General features: G+C 35.9%; 1 protein-coding gene across 1 annotated transcript in view; it reads right to left on the reverse strand.

The window, feature by feature from the left end:
* LOC121432159 overlaps window positions 1-15,745 on the reverse strand; it is a 63,494-nt gene that overhangs the window by 16,332 nt on the left and 31,417 nt on the right. Inside the window, exons 5-6 of the mRNA XM_041630016.1 lie at window positions 6,435-6,485; window positions 5,830-5,913 (exon numbers count right to left, since the gene is read on the reverse strand). Of these exons, the coding sequence (XP_041485950.1) occupies window positions 5,830-5,913; window positions 6,435-6,485 (135 nt within the window). The remainder of the gene's footprint in view (window positions 1-5,829; window positions 5,914-6,434; window positions 6,486-15,745) is intronic.

Genomic DNA, 15,745 nt, shown 5'->3' on the forward strand with positions numbered 1-15,745 from the left:
GATAGCAATATATTCTGCTGAATAATCAGGGTTTAAGAGAAAAATTAAAAAGGGAGATATGAAGACAAGATTTCAGGAGGAATATATCAGGAAAGGTAGATAAAAAGACAAAAAAAACAAAAAGTGGTTAAAGTGAAAGAATTAGTAAAATAAGAGACCCCATTGAAAGTCATTTTCATAATCAAGAACTGAACCAAGAAGGTGCCTCTGAAATGAAAGTGATATACTTTTAATCATTCCATGATCAACCTTCCCCTTTCACCAAAAGAGACAATTAACTCCTCACGGAGTATCTTTCATTTTCAATTTCTTATGCACAAAAGGAAGGGAGTCCAGGCTGGGTAGGGCTAATTTGGAGGGAAGCCAAAGTTTGGGATTTACTTCTTGGATATTCAAGAATGTTTAACTTGTGTTCTTGTTGAGCCAGAGTAATCATGGGATATGGTAATATGAAATCATGGGACAGTGCCCCATTGCAGAAAGGGTTGCAGAAGATGTCATCTGTAAAGTTGTGCAGGTTTATTTCCAGTTCGTCCAATGCCACTTCGTCCAATGCCAACTCGTCTACTATCACTTGGTCTACCATCAGTTCGTCCACTCACCACATGGTCTACTTTCATTTAGTCTAATGCCATTCCGTCTAATAACCAGTTGGTCCAATAGCCATTTAGTCATTTGGTCTAATTTGACTGTTAAATTGTGCAAAATGAATGAAAATGAAATTGATGTTAGACCAACTGGTTATGAGACGAAATGGTGATCAGACGAAGTGATGATTGGACCAAATTGTTGTTAGACGAAATGTTGATGAATGGAATGGCATAAGACTAAATGGAAGAAGACTATGTGGTGAATGGGCGAGTTGGCAGTAGACAAAATGGGAAATTACCGTTGTGGATAATCCATGTGGCGTTCATTTAAAACTTTTGCTTTGAGCAACCGGGCCCGGATTTCCTTATGATTAAATATTCTAATATCAAATACTTAAACTCTTAACCTGTGTCCTTTCAAACATTGCATTTAGGCTATTTTCAAGAAAGATACCATAACCATTCTCTATCTTGTTACTATCACAAAGGAATGCGCATCACCTAATGCAATCATGGACACAGACAATGTGCAATCCTCAGAAGACAACAACATGATCAACAGGAAATGTATCTGGTATTTATAAACAGGTCTGCCTGGGATAGGGGTGGAAGGGATAAACCAGACATTGTAAATGTTTGAGTATTTTTTTCTTCGTTTTAAGGTGAGAGAGTAACCATTGTTTTTTTTTTTTAACATTTATAAATAGTTTTCTGGGCCCCCTTCATGACTCCTTACACAGCTCTGCACAATGACACAACTGTTTGACCTATCAAGACATTACTAGGGAAGTATGGATGTGGCAAACAAAAGAAATTGTTCAATTTGATAACATAAGTGGATTGAATCATTTAGAAAACTGTCTCCATTCAACTCATAACTTGGATCCTATTTTAGTTTTTGTTTGTTTTTATAAAGGTTCCTCCTTTCAAACTAGCATGCAAACAAATTATTGAAATGTCGCGGTGATGTTTACTTGTAGCTTGTGATACAAACGTGGCTAATAAATAGGTTTTGCTTTCTACATGTATTGCTTTGTTTTTTTCTTTGCTATTATGAGGTGTACATGTATGTTTTCAGAAGAAATACAACTATGAAACAACTCAAGAATTGTCAATAACTGATCTGAAAGACTGTGTGTTCAACCAATCAGTAAGTACCAGTAAAGCTTTTTGTTTTGTTTATTCAAAGCAATCCTTACCAAGAAGCCTTTTTTTCCTTCTGGGCTCCATTCAAGAAACTAATCCACAATGTGCTGCACTCAACCCAGGTGAGGTAAATGGGTACCGGTAGGAAGTAATTCCTTAAAAAGCTGTGTGCGCTATTAACGCCTAGCTTAGCCGGGTAATATAGGAGCGCCTTGAGCACCTAACAAGGTCACGAAGGTGGATATGTGTGCAATATATATACCCTATATTATTATTATATGGCAATTAACTTTGTAAACGTATGTTTTTAAACATTTAAAATATAGTTAGTAATTTTCAGTAACTAATTTGAAGAATGGTTGGGCCAATTAAATGGATTACATTGAATAAAACTGAAAGTGAAAGCCACTAAATGAAGCAGATTTTTGGAGTATACAAGCGACAATAGGTGGTTTCAGACCGCCTCAAAGGTATTCTCTGATCGGGAAATTCACCCCGATTAGAAAATACCAGGTATTTTGGTTATGTGAAAGCAAACTACGCATAATTTCCCTGAAAGAAAATACCCGCTAAATAGTAGGTACTTGGCGAAATTGCGAGAACTTTCGCGGGGATTTTTCCAAGGTCGCAGGTATTTTGGCGATGTGAAAGCAAATTACGGGAACTTTTCTCCCAGAGTGTAGTTTGGGCGCGGGAGCCGTGGGTGGCTGCTGGGCTAGTGATTTTGAATCTCGCACCTTGCTTGCTTATCAGACCATACTGCGCATGCTCGTAACTTCAGGAACTTATCCCGTTAAGGATATGTTTAGGGGCGATGTGAATGCAGGAATAATTAATGGGTATTTTTTAGCCTAAAAAAGTTCTCGTAATTTCACGGGGATTCTTATGACCGAGGTGGTTTGAAACCACCTCATATGTGAATCTACAGTTTTCAAAAAAGTACTCGTAAACTTACTTCAACGAAATCCAGAAATCGTGCCAAAACATTGCATCATCATACCTATAGATTGGATTGCTTTGATCTGGGACAACTCATTTCCTTGTTATTCCATTCTTCTTGATATTGAACAAAGATTGTTCATTCCATGTCAACAAGCAGAGACAGGATGGGGCACTTGGGGTTCTGTACATCTCCATCTTACATGATTCCATTCATTTTCATAACTACTGCTCTACGTCAGAATATGTAGTTCTAATCAGGTAATCAGTAATGTGGTTTACTAATGCAACTCCTTTACATCACAGAGTAGGTTCATACTTGTGCAACAGCCACACGAACAACAACTTCAAACTGAGCGATGGTATGTCATTGAAAGTAATGTTATCTATTTGGTCGGTTTGAGGTTGCTTCAGTCGGTGTGACAGTGATATTATATGGAACAGACTTTTCCCACTCATATCGCAAAGCAAATTTATCATTGAGGCACCTGGGGTATAATATAAAATGACGCAATTGATGTTTGAAAATTGGTTGTAATTATTTCCTTGCTATAGTCTTAGAGTAAGAGTAAATTATTTGTACAATTTTACCTAACAAGACCTAGAAGTAGAAGCGGAATATGATAGAATGATCAATATAATCAGACTCTCTTAGAATACCTGTTACATTATAATTCCATCTAGTAATAGGCCTACTTCAAGGTGATCTCTTGAACAGTGATCAGATAACCAGTGATTCTTTTCATGAAATAAATTTCATTTGCAAAAGAAAAATGTCATCAAGCTAATACAATATAGGAGCCCAGACTTTCACCTCTCAGTCAGGTAAATTGATTAGTTTGGTTTTGATTTTTATCAACCAGGGGTGGAACCTAAAAAAAAATTCTTACTTTCTGAATTTCGCTCTCATTATTTTCTAGACTTATTGATGGTGTATATGGCCCCCAAACCAAGATTCATATCTAACCCAATAGATTCTATAATTCCCCCAGTTTTTCTATCAATACACCAAATCAACCTAGGGCACAAAAGGGGCCAGATATTGACCTATTTTGAAGCAGGAAGGGGACTCTTGTCTGGAATCATTATTGTTCTAATTCTTGAAATCATATTTTTGCATCTATGATCTATGTTTCTAAATAATTTTACTGACTAGCTTAGAAATATGGACAGACACAGTGTCTTCTGTTGGAATTTCTAACACTGCTTCTGTCAACATTTCTTTTGTATTACCTTTTTAAAGGAAAATATAATTGAGAGGAAAGGAATTTAAAAAAAAAGTGTTGGTCATCTATCATATTTCAATGTTGGAACTCATTTCAAAGTCATGTATTAAAAGTATAATAGAACTTCCAAATACATTTGAGCAAGCTAAACTTAATAAATTAGAATTATGAAATATGAACAGAGCATATTTCATCTTATTAACATTTAAATAAAAAAAAGCTGTTTGAAACTATCCACCACATTCACTGATATTTAACATTCAAACAACAACGTTTAATCTAATCTGTTTTACATGCTACAACTCAGTTTTAAATTGCACATTTTTATTTTTATTCTACAAAAAAGTTTGCACTTTATTTTTTTTTTCACATATTTAGCATATCAAGTGTTATTTATATATTGTGTTCTATATTATATTTCATAAAAATTAATAACCCAGCTGAGATTGTTTTTCATGTGCAATTGCCAATTAAGCATCACGTTTGTAGTAATAAATCAATAAAAACTATTTTAAATTGAATTGAATTGATTTGATAACAACTAAAATCTCAGAGCATCTGTCCCACCAAAATACAAAATGATAATTTGTATTTATCATTTCAAGGACACCATAAACAACATTGATGAAACTATGATACAATAAAATAAAAACCTTGAAACTGATCAAAAGATTGACTGCGTGTTTTCCTGACAGGACACTTGGATCAGTCCAGGAAATTGTTAGGACACTCGCCAATGTTTTCCAGATGAATGAGTAATAACATTGCAACATTTGTTCTTTTAAGATTACTTTTGTCCTGACAACATAATTCAAGCTTCAGAGACAGGAAAGGAAGTGGAAATACTAAGAATAATGTCCAACTGGCTACGCATCTTCCACACAGCTTACAAAATGAACATTGTCCAAAGCCAAAGCAAATGATGACACTAGCCCACGAGTATCACGGCATACAGATCCATATTGTCTTTGAATGAAAGCACAATTAAGAAAACAAGAATAATCCATTTGCATCAAATCTACATAACATTAAATCCCTTTTTCTTTGCATCTCTCATGCAACAATATCTGTATAACGTGTTTAGATATCTCGCATCCAGGAATTTTGATGGGGGAACAAGATGACCTAAAAATTGCCATAATCTTTTTTAATTAAAAAAAAAATCACGGGGGGTGTTCGAGCCCTGTCCTCCTGTGGCACTGCCCCCGGTTGCATCTTAATTTTTTCTGTCTGCTTTTGAGTTGGAACTTCATTGCTTCTGCTGTTACAATTCATAATTGAAAATGACTGCCTAATCACCGAGTGACCCACATTCAAAGTCAAGTCAACGTTCTTGGTGCCATTTTGGAGTCAAAATATTAATCTTCATTACCGTTCACGTACCCGAGTCTATCAGATCATGCCCCCCCCCCCCTCTTTTGCTCCTTCTTTCTTTTTCCCCTCACCACCCCCTCTCCCTTCTTCCCTCATCTTCCGAGGAGCTCTTTGTTCTGTCATATTGGCAGTGATCTACATCATAAAAAACCCGGTTGAAAGACTGACACCTCAAAGAAAATCTTGATCTTGAAGAACGTCACGGTCAAAGATACACCCCCCCCCCCCTCCATCTCTCTCTTCTCTCCCTGCTTATAAACTCTTCCTCATTTTCCAAGAAGCCCCTTGTTCTGTCATGTTGCAACATTTGGTCTTGAACTACTGCTCGTTCATCCATGCTCTCAAAGTGTTCCTGCTTTGATATCATAATACTAAAGATACCATGATTACTGACCCAATGCTCCATTGGTCTTGCATCCCCAACAAACTCCATCTTTTGTCATCAGAAGATGATGCTTCATCGAATGAAGCAGGTACAGTTCATGTCCATAGAAACTGAACGTGCCACCAAGATGGCTGAACTTCAAGAATTGTACTTAATGAACCAGTCTTACCTTGTTTGAGGTGGCCTGGATGACAGCAAGTCCTCCTGTTTTGGGTCCTGCCCCAGATATTAGCCATGACCTTGATAGATTAGCCTAAATGACCATGCGTACAGTGATGATGACTGCACTCATACGCAATCACTTACTCATTCATTCTATAAACTATGTAAACAAAAACAAGCCGAAACACTGACACATCAACAAATGATCAACACTCATATTCAATTAATTCACCAATACAATTTATGAAACAATTAGAGATAATGCATTACATCTGGCTACCAGGACTGCTGGCTACTAACATTTGCATAAAAACAACAGACCAAGAATAATTTTTTTTTACTGGAATTCGGAATTTTGGACCTATCATTAATTAAACATCAAATCTTTGAATCAATAGAAATAACATTCAATCAACCAACCATCCAATCAATCAATCCAACCATTCATCCATCAATCAACCAGATACAACATACCAACAAACGATTTTACAAGCAAATGGACAGGCAAACAAAGAACAAACATTTAAACACACACTAACAAACAATTTTGACAAACAAATGACACTGATTCACTTCTGGAGTAAAATGCTGAAATGTTTTTAATTCACTTACTCTGTTTTTGTTCGTCTGTTTGATGCCAAGATGGGGAAGGCTCCTCTGTGACTGTAACAACACAAGAAACAAAAAGGGCAATTTAATGTTGAATTTGTTAACTCATATACTTCATACATCACTGTACATAAACTCGACAGATTTCATAGAAATAATCATTCTTTAGAGATAAATGTTGTTGAACTGTACAAATATCCCAGTGTGAAATTAGAATATAAAGATCGGTACAATACTTTTTCTTTTAAGCCATGGAAATACGACAAAATATGACATGAGACAGGGGCAGATCCAGGAATTTCCAAGGGGGGCACACTTTCCCAAGGAAAATTTCAAAAGCAAAAAAGAAAAGAAAGGTCCTTACTTGTGTATGAACGACATATTCCCATTACAAATATATGCTGTAACTTTCAAAGGGGGGGGCACACTTGTGTAAGAATGGCATATTTCCATTACGAATATTGACTATGGCTCTTAAACTGGGGGCACAAGCCGGATGTGCCCTTCTTTTCTCTGGTCATTTTAACTAGCCTTTTTACACAATAAAAACACTGTTATATTTTTTTTACAATGCCGTTTAGTTTATTAATAGAAACTTTTAACAGTTTAAACATTTCATCCATGCTTTATTGAGAATAAAATATTCAAAATCAATTTTTTTTGTTTTTTTAATTAAAACAATTGTTTAAACCATTTATACAACTACAATAAGATTCATACAGTAAACAGCCTTATATAAAAATTTGAATTAATGTGTATACTTCGCACATCACTGTATAATTCACAGATTTTACAGAAATATTGATGAATCTTTACAACTTTACAATTCTGTACATAACTCGACAGAAGCTGTTACAAATAGACCAGTATGACTACATGAAACTAGAATCGGGTGGGTACGTACTAGTCTGCAGACACAGACCCTCATTGGAACTTTGATCAACAAGTGTGCCTCCACGGGAAGACTAGCACATACAAAACTTGCTGTTCCAATACAGCGAGAGAGCCTTTAGTACACAAGGCATGAGTAGGCTGCACATTCAGACCCTTGTTTCGAGTGAAGGGTTTGCCCAGCAGACTAGGTACGTACTACGTGCAATTGTTTTCTAGTCATACTTGATACTTGACTAAATATTTTAAGTCAATGATGAGATCAGTCATTTTCGAATGGAAAATATTAAGAAACATGACTTGAGACAATCAACATTGCACCTTGCTGACTATACTTCTCTGGTCATTATAATTAATTCATATTTTAGAATATGCTTAAATACAATGTCTTTTGATAATTCATCAGAGAAGCTGGACTCTTAAAAGAATCTGAATTTCAGGAGAAAATAAATCTGTTAAAACAAATATTTTTCACAAGCTGTACAGGAATTTTGTTTCACAAGCTGTACAGGAATTTTGAGGTAAAAGTTTGAGCAACAAGTGAGGAATAAGCCCGGGAAGGGGGGGGCAGTCAAATATATTGCTGTACCCACGCATGACAACAAAAAAATGCGTTTAAAGTGGTGTTATTCAGTTTTGGACGTGGGCACGCATGCACTCATTAAGGGTATCAACAAAATTTTTTAGCTGATAACCTTTTTTTTTTTTTGCTTGTCAATTTTGGTTCCTGCATCCCCCCCCCCCTAAATTCTGATGAACCCCCCTTAAAATGTCTCTTGTCCCCCCTAAAATTTAGGTTGATGGCCTTTTTTCTTTTTTTTTTACATGTGTCCATCACAAAATTTCAGGTAGACCCCCCCTAATTTTTTTTTTACTTCCGCCGCCAATGAGGCCCCCCCCCCCATGGGGAATAAGTTCCCCTTTAAACAAAAGTGGTATATCACTTTCTACCATAGTTATCATTTACAATATTTGAGGTTGTCTACTTGGATTTCATATGGAGACAGAAATTGGTCACATGAGAAGCACATCATTAGTCAAAAGTCAAAGATATAGAAATCGATGAATTGCAGTTCTCCCAAATTCATTGCATATTCAGAGCCTCGGATTTCTTGGTGTGGATTGGCATACTTGCATAATACTTTAATCCTAGTAGTCAGATATATGTTTGTGAATACAACAGGGGAAATGGTATAATAGTCTCCATTACGATTAAAGTTGATGAACACACATGTAAACGTCGATACAAATTTTCACATTAATGTCATTTTTTTCCATTTATGTTTACCAAATGTTTTCAAAATGATTATAAGTTATTGCAGAAAGAAATAGAGAGGGGGGGGAGATAGATACAGATTGAAACCTAAATCTTGTAATTCCTTTGTGCTATGTAATTTCATACCTTTGCAAATTTATTTTTCAATCAATATTTTTTGCTTTTGTAAAGGTTTAATCAGTTATATGTCACAGTATGTACCTCATTACTTCTTTAAAGAAATAAACAGTGAATGAAATTAAATATTAATCTTTTTTGTTTTGTCCTCCCCCCTCCCAGTTTTTTTTTAATATTCCCTTCTCCCCCTAATCCATGTAGTCACTGCCCTCCCCCCTTTTTCCTTGTTATTAAAACCTATTTTGCCGTTCTTCATATATGGTCTAGATTGTCCGACTTTACTTTTAATTACATACGATTAAGATTACTATAAATTTATCCCAAGGGACTTACCATTACAAGCTTTGCTTTTAAATAAGTCCCTCATTTTCATTTTCACATGCTAACTGTAATCTATAATTTGTCTAATCATCAAAATGTGTTTGAAACAAAAAGAATTATATATACTCCGACTATTTCCGACGAATTAGTTAATTAATTACTGAAGTATTCTTATGACACTTATTCTGTTATGTACATTCATACATATGTATATATATGTTTGTTATGTTTATTATCAGAAAATGGAAGGGAAATAAACTAAACTGAAACTGAAAAAATATAAAGCAAATTAAAATTGGTAAGAATTTGAAAGCCTGAAGTTCAAGGGACTTTTGGTCTACACTGCAAAATTGATTTTTTTGCAAATTTAATTGAATAAAATGCAGACATATTGATGAGCCACTCTGAATAATCATGGAATGCTAGAGGAATGCTAGAGTCATGTGAGCCAGTTCAAATAAGCACAGTTACTTCAAGAAACCTTCAAACTATTTTAAGTTCTTCACGAGTCTGCTTAGATCTTATCTTTCATCCAGGAAAGAACTAGGTTAGGTTCATGGGAAATTAATTTGTTCTTAATTAATGTTAATGGCATACATTTAGAAAAATCAGAATTTCATGACTAGTCACTACTTTATTTTTACTAGGAACAAGAATGTAGAACACGTGCAGCCTACACAGATTCTAACGCAAGATTCTAAATGTTAACAAAGTTGTCATTGTATTTATAAAGCTTTCCCAAACAACACATCATAGTTTAAAATCATTTAAAAAGTAACTAGAAGATATTTCTAGAACAGATTTTCAAATAAACACCTATAACACCTATAATTTTTCTCATTGGTAGACTCCATTTAAATTTTAGATTGGCAATTCAAATAGAAGTCAACCAAAATTTTACATTTAAATGATATAAAGAAAAGGGAGATTAATTAAGCCAAAAATATTTCAAATGCGAGCTGATTCAGCTGTATAAATAATGTTTGATTACATACACCAAAATGCAGATATGGCTTCCCATAAGGTAACAAGTGCACTTACATAAATATTCTTGGAAACTCAGCAAGCCAGCCAAGAAAAATGACAACAATGATCTTCACATTGGCAGATAAAAACAATGCCATGTGACATGAACTCTGCTATATTACCTAGCTCCACATTACCACTTGCCGTTGAAATGATAATATTATTCTCCCTTTCCCCCTCCATTTTCACTATTTCCTGGCCCCATTTGTAACAGGGAGGTTGGATCAATGCCCATGTGCATCAGAATGGGTTGTTTCATTCAGGATGTGAAGCTATGTTTCTTGATAAAAAAACAATCCAAAATTAATGATTAATGAATTTGTAGTTAATGGAATCTAAGGCAATGACAAACAAAAATAAAAATTAAGTTAACAAGCAGGTATTATTTCTAGTATCAAATCATACGTGATTGCCCCTTTGGTCTTTTAAAATGTGATATAACAGAATCTGGCTATAAAATTAATCCTATGCTAAGTGCTACATTAATATATCTACAATGTATTTTGTTAGTGTAATTACAATTTTTTTTAAACAAGTGCACACCAAGTTACCAATAATGCATATAGCATTTCTATTTATTTGAAAGCAGGATAAAAGAGCATTGTTCATGAAATGCCTTGCTCACGGGCATAGGTGCCGCGGTCGAGGATCGAACCCCGGACTTTCTATGTATAGCCTGGCGCCTAGGACCACTCGGCAACGGCACCTCCATCAATAATACATCATTTAGATTCCCAGTCATATGCAGTCAATAACATATCACTGCTTTTATCAGATACGTCATAAAGGAAAGAATATATACTACTGCATAGTACCATGTGCACATATTGAAGTTATCCTTAAGTCCCAATTGGAATTAAGCATAACTTCAAGTTACACTTTACTCTTGTGAAACACCACCAAGAAAACTACAGTAGGCCTTCAGGTCACAGAGACCTGGGAGGTGTTTCACAAAGATTTAACTATGACTTAGAGTCGCACTTAAATACCAAGTTGCGTACGGTATGAAAGGCTTGACAGCATTGGTCAGATCGTGTCATGAGAACGCGCACTAATGCGTGTCTATCAATAAGATCGCACGTTCCATATCATGTACGCGTAGGCATTTAAGTGCAACTTAAGTAATACTTAAATCTTTGTGAAATACCCCCAGGTGTTCATAACTACACCTGGGTGAAGAGCGTGCATGACCAGAATGTTGCCCACAATGTACTTACCTGGAGTGGTTTCTTCTGAAGGGGCTGCTTGACGTGCTGAGATTTGGATCGCTTTGGTTTCATGCGACCAACAAACATAAACAATGCATGAGACGCCATATCTCCTAGTGTTTTACTTCTAGAATGGAGAAATATACCAATATGTGGTAATGTGTATTCTGGATTTAATACAGCTCAATCGATGAAAGGGTAGCTTTGAGTATTACGCTGTCGCTACAGCAGAGAAAATATGAAACTGCTCATATTCTTTGAAATAAAGCATTTGAAGATTTCAACAAGAAGCAAATAATGATTCCTCCAATAGTTGATATAAAGTACCATAGACAAGAAAGGTCATGAACATTGGGTGGTGATGTTATTATAAATCCTTTAGAAGTCCACCAGAAACAATTAGAATCCCGATATTTGCTGATATGACCAGTTCGAACAGAAAGAGATACGATATGATTCGACCAAAATATTGGTAAAATTTAATGGCTGCCAGAATATCAGCAGGATAAATTTCCTTAGCTTTGCAGGATGAGAGATGTGTCTTGAACAACAGGTTGTCGGAAAATGTTTGCTGGTGAAGACTTCCTCTTGCAGAAAAAAAGGTAATTCCTTTAACAAATCCTCCGCAGAAGTCAAAACACGTGTAGAAGTTGTTTCAATGCTGAAACTGACATAGGGTGTAATTTTGTTTCCGAAGCAAGAAGGCAAACATCCAAAAAGAAAGGATTCTTCTGTTCTTGTTCTAAGAAACTGAGATAAAGTGTTGTGGTATCTATAATTGCGTTTCTATCCAAACTTTTGATTAAGAGCCAGTAGCGAACATGGATCTGCCAAGAAATCCATGTGCAGTATCCAGAGTGTTGAAATCATTAATTGAACAGTTGGTCAACAACATTTGGCGAGACGGGAATTACAAGGGTTCTGTAAGAAATCCAATCTAATGCCATTAGTTCAATGAGGAAATTCACTGATGAAGCAAAAAAACAAGATTTCAGTCTAAAAATATGAAATGATTGAGAAACCGTCAGAAGACTGGAACTGCATCTGTTGCCTTGAATGAAAACTTTGTTTTATTCCTAAAGGTTTGAGTTCTGCTTGGAGCAGCTAGCAGATGGCAACAGAGAAGTCAACAAGGCCAGGTTCTGAGCATAAACAGCAGAGGAGCAAAAGCAAAATGTGTCATTAAGAAGCCCTTGAAGGAATGAATCGTCCCCTCCTCGCTCGTTCGATCACTGCGAATCATCGCCAATTCACGGGGACCCTCGCTACTCAGGTCGTCATGACAACAGCAGAAGCTGACGAATTGAGCCCCCTTGTCTACTCCGTGCTCTGAGAGGATATCCAAACCCAAGCACAAGAGTGCAGGAGAGATAGAGAGGGGTGTAGGCCAGAAGAAAGGATAGTGCTAACATAAGACAGGGCTTCCTGAAGAGGAGGTAGAGCCGATAGCGAAGGAAAAAAGCTACAGGGACTAGGTTAAAATCACATTTACCATAGGCTTGGGAAGTGTTATTTTGTAACCTTGATACGAGATTGGTCACCTTCAAATATGCAAGCCTTAATGTAAAAATAAAGTATGACATAAAATTAAGGTAAGACTACTTCTAATATATTTGTTTTGCTTATCTCCTTCTCTCTTTCTTCCTCCTTCATTCTTTCTTTCTCTCTCCCTCTTACCCTTCTTTTCAAATCATTGAATGACAAAATACATGTAATAAAACTAATAAAACTTTACCTTTCATTTCTTCTTTCCCCTTTTTTCTTTGTTTTATTTTTTTTCTATTTTTTTCTTTGTTTCTTCTTTTATTTTATGCATCTCTCTGTCTTTATTTATAACACTTTTTATTCCACTCCCCCTCCCCTCTGTGTCTCCCTTTTTGCCCTGAAGAATACTACGGAAAATCAACACAAGGACAAATTTAAAAGCGAGTCCTTCTTAAGGCGGTGCTGCACCAGCCAAAGTTTGCTCAATCTCAAGATTTTAGCCAAATCCGCCCTTTTCACGATTAATCTCGAGATTTAAAAAACCCCGTCTCCACCATCGCAAAAAGAGAGATTCCTGCTCTAGCGAGGCATCGTTGCATTATGGTCTGATGCCGTGAACAAATAATCCCGAGTGTGTCTGCACCTGCGAATTAGCGTAATAATTTGTTAAATAGTGTGCTATTTTGCAAATAATCTCAAGTTGACTTGGGATTGCAATCTCGAGATTAATCCTACGAACTAGCATGATAATTGTGTCTCCATTACAAATAATCTCAAGAAATAGCACGCTTATTTGAAAACTTGGGCTGGTGCAGACGGCCCTTTAGAGAAGGAGGGAGGGGGAGTAGGGGGTTTTATCAGGCCGTCGTCCTCAGCAAGTGCAGGGGAACGTTCTGAGTAGCACATGATGAGATCATTTCCTACTGCAAGACAAGGGGTTTAGAATTAAAGGAAAACAAGGATATCCAGAGTGATCGGTCTGCAATTTCCAGGGGAAATGGAAATATTGGATCACTTTTCTAGACAGGGAGATTATCCATAGGATTTAACAAATCACCTGAGTGAACCGGCAATTATGATTAGTTCTTTAACCTGTCGATTTCTGAGGTCTCTTTCTGGAATGGGCTTTAAGTGACTTTGGTAACTAAATGCAAACAATTGCTGTAAGGCACTTAATGATAGAAATCATCCCACCACTGCCACCAAATATACAGTGCAAAGATAAATCCATGAAATATTCCCTTCAAAGACACCATACTCAGGATTGTCACTAATCCCCATTTCAGTGGTTGGAATTTTATTTCCCAAAATCTTGCGCTATGGTTCAGCAGGACAAAAATAAGTTGGTCTTCAGGGATTTTAAACCCTGAAAAATATCATTTTCATGTATCATTTTCTTTGTCAGTGGGGAAATTAGTGCTGGGAGGGCACTCTGTTACATGCCAATGTTTTGAAAGAGATTTTCAACATGTTTAGAAAGTTAAACAAAGTTCAGAAGAGAAAAATCTTTTGTCTCCTCAATTAGTGGTAAGTGACTGACACATTGCTAATTACTTGCAGAAAAGATAAAAATCTTAGTCACACGTTGAAGTGACAGGAATAGGGCATATTCTTGCAAGTTTGAAAGTTAATTGCTTTCTGCTGCTAAATATAGATTGAGACAGTCTGAGGAACTAGCTTGTTATCTTCAATTCTTTCCTAATCGCCACGTCTGATGACTTCCCATCCTTGGTATTATTTACCATCTATTCAGGTGACCCAATTGCAAATTGATGAATTATGAATATAGGGGATGAAAAGATTTGAAATGTAGTTTCAGGTGAAATTAATATTCGAGGTATAATTTGCCGCAGAAGTGGTTTGCAAATACTTGCTTTCCTAAAAAATGTAATTAGGTAGAATTCATAATGTAAGCATAAAACCATAGTGTATTGAGAAATCGGTGAATTGCAAAAAATCATATGGAGCTAGGGTACGTTTCATTCTTACTTGAATGACTGTTTTCATTTTCTCTGTTTTCTTTTTAGATTATTCAATAAAATGAAATAAAGTCCTATTCTTCTAATATGATATAAAATGTATAAATTGAATTGATTTATAATTTTAAAGCAAGAATTGTTTTACTTTGGAATCAGATTTATTTATTAACTTTACCTCTTTTATGACTTTTCTGAAATTACTTTCTTTATAGAAGTGTCTGAAGTGCCTCATACATTTAGGATAGTTTCAAACTTTTTGAATAAATTTCTCAAGCCCTTGCCAGATCTCTAAATTACCTTTTTCAAGGCTTGTCCATGACACTAGAATGCTGGCCTCAAATTACATCAATCCCCAAAATATCATGAATTCCAAAAATATAATCATCATCATAACTTATCGTAAACTCATGGAAACATCCTTTTAAACACCATTCCCTCCGTCATGTGAGTGAAAATGTAAGTACATTTACTTATCACATCACCCAGCCTCCTAGAACCACTTTCCCCTCATTATCGCAGAAAAGTTGTTTGAGGAACACCCCTCAATATTTCTCTCACGTAAATCAAGCCTTGAGGTTGCCAATTTCAATACAAATTTACATTTTTATATGCGTCGCTCCTAAAAGCCGAGTCATGGCTAGACAATTTTTTTTCCAAGTGATTTTAAAAGATGGCAGGCAAAATATCAAACTATTTACAACTTGAAAAATATGAGTTCTAAATGAAGCAAAGACTGATATAATGTGGAGCGTTGTAGCCCAGTGGACTAGTCTTCTGACTTTAAAACAGAAAATTGTGAGTTTGAATCCTAGCCAAGGCATGATTTTCTGCAGCAAGAGATTGAGCCGTGTTCTGCTGCACTGAACCCAGGTGAGGTAAATGGGTAGGAATTCATTCCCTGGAATGCTTGTGGCACTGTAAAACAATTATAGGGCTAAAACTAAGGTAACAATTTTCAGATTCCTGTAGAAAGCGTTAGATGAAACGTGATGCGCTAAGTAATGAATATTA

The sequence above is a fragment of the Lytechinus variegatus genome, chromosome 18, assembly GCF_018143015.1.
Source record: "Lytechinus variegatus isolate NC3 chromosome 18, Lvar_3.0, whole genome shotgun sequence".
NCBI lineage: Eukaryota > Metazoa > Echinodermata > Echinoidea > Temnopleuroida > Toxopneustidae > Lytechinus > Lytechinus variegatus.